We start from the raw sequence: 7526 nt of genomic DNA on the forward strand, positions 1-7526 counted from the left end.
GTTATGAGACTCATCATACATCCTGGGTCTTCAGCACCTGTCTCTTCACCTGGTGTGAGATCGAAGAGGATGAATATGACTGCCATTTTCCTTATCCAGGTTTTTTATTAGGAACCACTTTGTCTGTTGAAGTCTTCTAGAAATCACTTTGTCTGTTGAAGACAACCTTCTAGGAACCACTTTGTCAGTTGAAGACAGTTTTCAAACTTCCTTTTTTTCTCAGGTATGTACTGTTCTTCTCTTTCTCCCATATCTTATGATTCTTCACGATCAATACTCCATCACTCTAATCTGTTTTGTATTTCCTCTCCATCTCCTGATATTTTAGTATATGCTAATTCGTTCCTTGACCAACTTCACACCTGGAGTCTTGTCTCTCACCCCCTCATTTAACCAATTCTTATGTTTTGCCATACAACCATTCCAGTTTCTCACTTCTTGATTCCCAGTCCTTAGAATCACTTTTGCCTGTTTAGGGAGCAGATTCTTTATCTCCCATTTTTCTTTCCATTGTTCAATTTTTTTCATTTCTGTATGTTTCTCTCTACTCTCCTTCACTACCTCTCCTCTATATACCTCATGTCTGAAACATCCTACTGCACTCCAGATGACTTTTCCAGAGAAACTCATCTCCTTTTTTTTCCACTTTAGCCTATTCCACTTCTTCTGCCTTTTCCTTACTCACCTAGTTCCTATTTAGGTAAGGATACCCTCCTCTCTCAAGTCCATCTCCCTACCTCTTTTCTCCATGACCTTTGCCTTTCTTGTTTGGAGGTATTGATAGTGTTCCCAATTTAACCAATGGAACCTTTCTCAAGATCAATTGTCCTCAACTATCCATCTCCCTCCTCCTCTTACCAAGGAACTGTCTTGTTGGCTGGACTATTCCAACACCACCTCCAGTGTTTCCTTACCACACTCCATACCAGACCTTCACCTATATTTCCCATTGAGTTTATGGAGCTTCTCTGACATTGGTCACTTGGTCACACGAAGAGTGTTCTCTTCACGTACATGTGCTTTAAAAAATTGGTTTTTTTCCAGTAAAAAACCTTTCTGAACTAAAGGACTGATGGTATGTTCTGGGTTCCCCCCTGCAAATTCCACCTTTTCCCTTCACTGAGTGGAGCACAGTAAACCCTTGTTACTTACCAGTTCCTAGCCATTGAGGTGGTGGACCCTCATCAGTTGGACTCAACTGATGGGGCTAGAGAAAGGAGTACCAATATGCTGAAAAGTGGGGTGGTGATGACATTATCAGTGTAGTGCAAGTCACCTAATATATAAATTAGATACATCACACTTGTCAGTTGTACCATCTTCCTGCAATCTAAGCCTATTCAGTTGAGTTGTACACACATTAAATATGGATGATACTGTACCATACAGTGCTGTCCTTCTGCAAATAAGATTTGTCCCATACAGTTTGTTCAGTTGAATTGAGATGTGTACCATATCAATATATATATGTATAACATGTCTATCTGCTCAGTAGAATAAGGTGAACACACTACATAGGTCCATACTGCATAAGTACAGTGCCCTCCTCCTGCAGCTGGTGTTAGTCCTGTAGAGCATGACGGTAGAGTTGAGGCAGGCACTCTATACGAAACTGTGAAGTATCACTAGCATACCCTCTGTCCGCAGCTGGTTTTGGCCCCGTAGAGTCTGACAGTCGAGTTGAGGCATACAAAAGTATCCATGTTGCATGACAGTGAGCCCCTCTCCCTCAGCTTGAATCTGGTTCTGTAGAGTCTGACAGTCGAGTTGAGGCATACAAAAGTATCCATGTTGCATGACAGTGAGCCCCTCTCCCACAGCTTGAATCTGTTCTGTAGAGCCTGACAGTCGAGTTGAGGCATACAAAAGTATCCATGTTGCATGACAGTGAGCCCCTCTCCCACAGCTTGAATCTGTTCTGTAGAGTCTGATGGTAGAGTTGAGGTGTGCACACAAGGTAAGGTCTGAACATTCCCCAACCACAGTACATGTATTGGCAGTTTGACGAGTTATGTGCAGATACTCAGACAGGGATCATGTTCTAATTTAGCCTGTCCCTGCTACACCAGTTTGGCTTCTTTGCCTCTTCCCACTTTCTTATACAGGTGAAGAGTATACCCTGGATGACATGAGATGCAGTCTCTCATGAGTGTGCCCCTATTGAGCCCCTCACATCAGGTATTTCTTAGCTGCTTTATGATGGGGACTCGTATAGGTAATTTTTGAACCGATCCCTCCACCATATCATTGTAGGATTTTAGCTAAACCCTATGCGGAGATGACTTACCATCCCAAAAGTTAACATTTTCCCTACCTGAAAACATATTTTTGATAGATACTCACCTCCTCACCCATCCTCCCCACTTTGGGTGCACATTTTCTTACTTGCTTTGTCAAAGAATGAAGTTTCGCAAGTGAAAATACATAGGGGGAATTATTGTACCAGGAGGTGTGTTGACATTTTATTGGTGGAGGGCTTTTATCTCCTTATGACAGTGGCACAATTTACATAAAATCATATGAGATTAGGTGGGAGTTGCCTCGAGGCTAGTGGCATGCAACTCTCTGAGAGAGATAGCTAAACTGTGGTATCTATGTGAGATTAGGTGGGAGTTGCCTCGAGGCTAGTGGCATGCAACTCTCTGAGAGAGATAGCTAAACTGTGGTATCTATTGCCTCGAGGCTAGTGGCATGCAACTCTCTGAGAGAGAGAGATAGCTAAACTGTGGTATCTATTGTGAGATTAGGTAATAAATATGTTAACTTTAGTTTTGTTTCCCAAATCAAATCACAAATTAGTAACTGGATTTAACGATTCTCTAATTTTGTCAAGTACAGTCTCATCTTATTGGAAGTTAATTAGTTATCAGTTATGCACACATGGAATAGTAGTAAATTTAAAGATCTTCTAATGTTAACTGAATTAAATCTCAGTATAGTCAGATTTTATAATAACATTCAAGTGGGAAGTCATAGAAATGGAGTAAAGTTGTCTAGAGATTTCTGTTTTTTAGAAATATTGTGTTATTTATTTGTATATGTAAGAGCCTTGGGAAATCTTTTTTTTAATTCATGTAGGTTTTCTCAAAGCCAAATCTCGGCACTGTGATATCTGAAGGTAAGCTGTTTAATATTATATAAAGTTTTTTCTGCGTGTATCATTGGGATGGGTTGGTTGATAATAAAAAAATTAGTAATAATATTAAAACTGAGTACTCTGTGAAACTTTTATATTTCAAAATTGAGTCCCCTTTGTATAAATTCATGTTGCTTTTGATAGCATTTTTTAGCAGTATACATATATCATGCCAAGTACTCACTGTGGGACATAATTTTTCTTTTGATACCATTACATAATGGTGTATGTATATCTTTCACATTGACGACCTAAAAAGATTTTAAGGTGTTGAGTTGTACTCATTCAAAAATATTTATTAATGGGCAACACCTTACACCTTGGCTACGGGTTTTGTTGTCACTTTAACAAAAGCGTAAAAAGAACTATTCATACAAGTAAAATAACTATAAAATTTTAATTGAAACAATTCCAAAACCTGAGAAAATAAACAAAAAAAAAGTTTTGTAGTTCATAATCAGAAGTAACATAATTAAAGAATCAAAAATGTTCATTATAATATTTGTAATATTTATTTCATGGTTGATTTATACTTTACATATACACAATATTTAAAACTCTTTTTAAAATTTTTTTTAAATTCCAATTAAATATATTATTTCTTTTGCATATAATTTTGTGTTTTTTTTTCAGTGGAGTCTAACTTCTGTAAAGCTCCAGTGTGCCTTCTTTCACCATCCTTCTCATCAGTTAATACTCCACCACCCCTAATGCATAATGCATCTGTATGTGGTAGCCTAAGACAACAACTTATGAATTTGGAGGGTCCTGGTTTTGATTATAAGCCATTTTTTGGTGAATATCAGACATCACAGGTGAAATTATTGAGTTTTCCACATAATCTACTTTAAATGCTTAGTTCGGGTATCCAGATTTTCATGTCTCATGTTTGTAAATGAATTGCAACGGATCATCAGTAACGTAACCAAATATTAAAGCAAGCCGAAGGCTCACCATAATATTTTTGATTAGCACTCGAGATCTTAAATTCCAGTTTTAATTGAAACTCTGTAAATGAAGATACATCATAATTATATTCTTTTATTCTGGAAGAAAACCCTATTATGACTGATATGTACTTTCACCTTAAATCTCAATGTTGAAGTTAGATATGTAACAATATTTTACTGTATTTATAATTGATATTTTAGCTTTATATAACATTTAATTAATGTATTTCATGAAGGAAATGAGGAAAAAAAAGTTTCAACTTTCAGTTCTGAGAAACCCCAAAGAGTGTAAACAACAGATGTATAGATTTTTTTTTTCTTCTAATCCCATGGAAATCTAATGATCCACGTTTTATTTTTCAAGTTGTTTCCTTTCTCCGTTAGTGGTTTTATTACTATAGCCCTGCATTACCATCCTTATATGATGTCGCAGCATGTGGCTATCTTTGAAGATAAGTAAAAAAGAATGGATGTAAAAGATTCCTTATCAGTATCAAATAGATGAGTGGTTTTGGCAGCAATAGGTGGTTTGTGGACAGAAGGTTCTAATCCAAAGGTTACAAAACTTACAAATATATCATAGATCTGGATATTTTTATAGTTTCTTTTTTGTTTTTGTTCCTAATAATATACTTGTGTTAAGCTATCAGGTAATTATTGTTAGCTTCAGAGAGTGTTATTGTAAAGAAGGTAAACTATCCAGATAACACAAACTTGTTTTCTTTTTTGTTATATTGTTAAGTTTATCGTATTCAATCGCCACACGTCTGTTTTCGGGAACTTACTGAAAATAGACTATTAATTAATAATGGCTGGAGACGGCTTGAATGGGTAATGAAGAAAAAAACTTTAATATAAGTTTAACATAACGTTTTGACAAGGTTTTGTCATCATCAGGTACAAAACCTTGTTGAAACATTGTACATTTGCTGTTATGTTAAACTTATATTAAAGTTTTTTCTTCATTACCCATTCAAGCCGTCTCCAGCCATTATTAGTCTCAAAGTGGGTTCCTCGTCACTAATTTTGAAGACTATTAATTAGATATAGATTTTTTCTCGACTAAGAATATTTTTGCTAAAAATCACAACACCTAGCATGACAAAGATAATGGTGAAGTGGTCAAGTGGAGAAGTAAAGTATCAAAATGGATATGTTAATGAATATCCAACAAGTTTAAAACACTGTATATGTACAACGGAAATTTCTGATAAAACGGGTTCAAAGACAAGAAGAAATGTTTTTAATGTTATTTTGGTTTTTTCAAAACAGTGTCTCTAAACAAAGTTTGTAAATTTCACAAACTAAAAAAATTTTAGAAATGTTTAATCATATTAATTTTTTTAAGCAGAAACTGGATACTATTTAGAAAGTTTGTGTTAACTTCCATTGAGTATCCTACTGTGAGAAAGAAGTTACATAATATCAGTTATATTTCTCTTGTCCAAAAAGAGTTAAGGAAACTATTAATTTCATTGGAAAGCTAACCATTCATGATAATTTTGATAATGTTTTCCTGCGAGTATTATTTAAGGCTATGGAAGGACGTGTATCTATCTCACACTTAGTTAGGGTTGATTGTACTTTATAATAATGATGTTTCACGTCCTAATTCCTTCGTTTTTGATAATACTGTTGTGTGACACTGCAGTCTCCATCGTAACAATCTTCAGTGAAGGATGACAACATCATTCTTCAGTCACATGTTTTGATAAACTTTGTAGTCTACTGATCATCAGCTTCCAAGACTAATTTAAAGCAGATCAAAAGCAAAAAAAATTCATTGTATCTGCATCTAGAAGACTTGAGAAGTATGTGGTTGAATGGGATTGCTGTGAGTTGTTTTTTTTGGAAACCTTTCTCACAAAAACAGCCACTGATTTGAAGATAGGGCTGGAAGATAGTAAGCTTAGGCTTGTAATTTTCTGACAACTTCAAATCCTTACTTACTATGTTAGCACTACCAAGGAATATGCCCAGCCAGCTTCATTGCAGTGGTTTATAGGGTCAGAAGGTTCTCTTTCTTTGTTATAGCCTTCACTTTGTGGATGAGAGTGTTATGCTACTATGGGATGGCTGAGGATATGGTTTTAGAACCTATTTTTGGTTTAAGCACTCTTGTTTGAATTGAAGACTCCCATTTTCAAAATGTTACTTTTTTTTATTATTATTATTATTACTCTACATTGTTTAACAATCCTGCTGTACATGTATCCTTCCTTGGAAAAGGCTGTGATAGTGATATATTTTACAGCCATAAATCCTACCAGTGGTAGCACTGAGCTGTTGATTGTTTAGGATTCACTATGAACCAGGTATATAGGTGTTAAACACATCGCCTGTGACACCATGGCTCACTTTTGTGGTAATAAGTTGCTGCATTACACATGCTGAAATCATTTTTTATACATTATGACTAATTCCTTGTATTCATGTTGTCATGTTACACTTGAATACAAAGATCTCGCATTTACAAAACAGTTTAATTTTATTGTATTCAAATTCAAACATTCAAGTTTCTTTAGTGGCTAGAGATGTTTAGTTAGAAGTATCATTATATTCTTATGTAATAAGAAATTGAAAAATATTGTTGGCTAAATAACCATATTCACCATTGTGGTTACCATCTCAGGTTTGCATTATTTCAATACTGGACCTCTTGTAAGACAGTATGTGTAGCTCATGTGGCTGAAGCTTATCATCCTTTCTAACTTAAGGAACATTAATAACACTCAAAATATCACTGTAAATTATTAGCAGTCGTTTTTCATTGTAGTTTCAACCAAAATGTAACGGATATTTCCTAACCTTTCATTTTAGTATCACTTTTCTTTATTGGCTGTAAATGTGAATGTTTACAAGATTTCCTGTCTATTATAGGGTTTCATAATTGTTGTTCTGTCTATTATTGGGTTTCCAAGTTAATACATTTTCTTTTGTTTACCATCTTTCAGTAAAGTAGGAAAAGAATTGGAAGATAATTGTGCATCAAGCGTTTAGTTCTGGAACTTTTCTAATGTACTCACCAATGAAGTTGCAACTGAAAGCGAGTTATTGATAGTTTACAAAAGGCTTGATCGGTGTGGACTATAATCATGTTTGTTACTTCCTCTTTAGGTTCATCAACTTCTTCAACTGATTACTCAAAAAGGATTGATTCGGTGTTGATTAGAATCATGTTCGTTACTTCCTCTTTAGATTCATCAACTCAACTGATTACTCAAAAAGGATTAATTCGGTGTTGACTATAATCGTGTTCGTTACTTCCTCTTTAGGTTCATCAACTCAACTGATTACTCAAAAAGGATTAATTCGGTGTTGACTATAATCGTGTTCGTTACTTCCTCTTTAGGTTCATCAACTTCTTCAACTGATTACTCAAAAAGGATTGATTCGGTGTTAACTATAATCGTGTTCTTTACTTCCTCTTTAGATTCATC

At 35.2% G+C, this 7526-nt stretch overlaps 1 protein-coding gene across 3 annotated transcripts in view; it reads left to right on the top strand.

Annotated features, from left to right (window-relative positions):
• Positions 1-7526, top strand: part of LOC106465816 (sphingomyelin phosphodiesterase 4-like) — a 23230-nt gene that overhangs the window by 11369 nt on the left and 4335 nt on the right. For all 3 annotated transcript variants that reach the window (XM_022393758.1, XM_022393759.1, XM_022393760.1), the window contains exons 5-6: positions 3079-3118; positions 3770-3951. In XM_022393758.1, coding sequence (XP_022249466.1) covers positions 3079-3118; positions 3770-3951 — 222 coding nt within the window. The remainder of the gene's footprint in view (positions 1-3078; positions 3119-3769; positions 3952-7526) is intronic.

The sequence above is a fragment of the Limulus polyphemus genome, unplaced genomic scaffold (assembly GCF_000517525.1).
Source record: "Limulus polyphemus unplaced genomic scaffold, Limulus_polyphemus-2.1.2 Scaffold2060, whole genome shotgun sequence".
NCBI classification, from domain to species: Eukaryota; Metazoa; Arthropoda; class Merostomata; order Xiphosura; family Limulidae; genus Limulus; species Limulus polyphemus.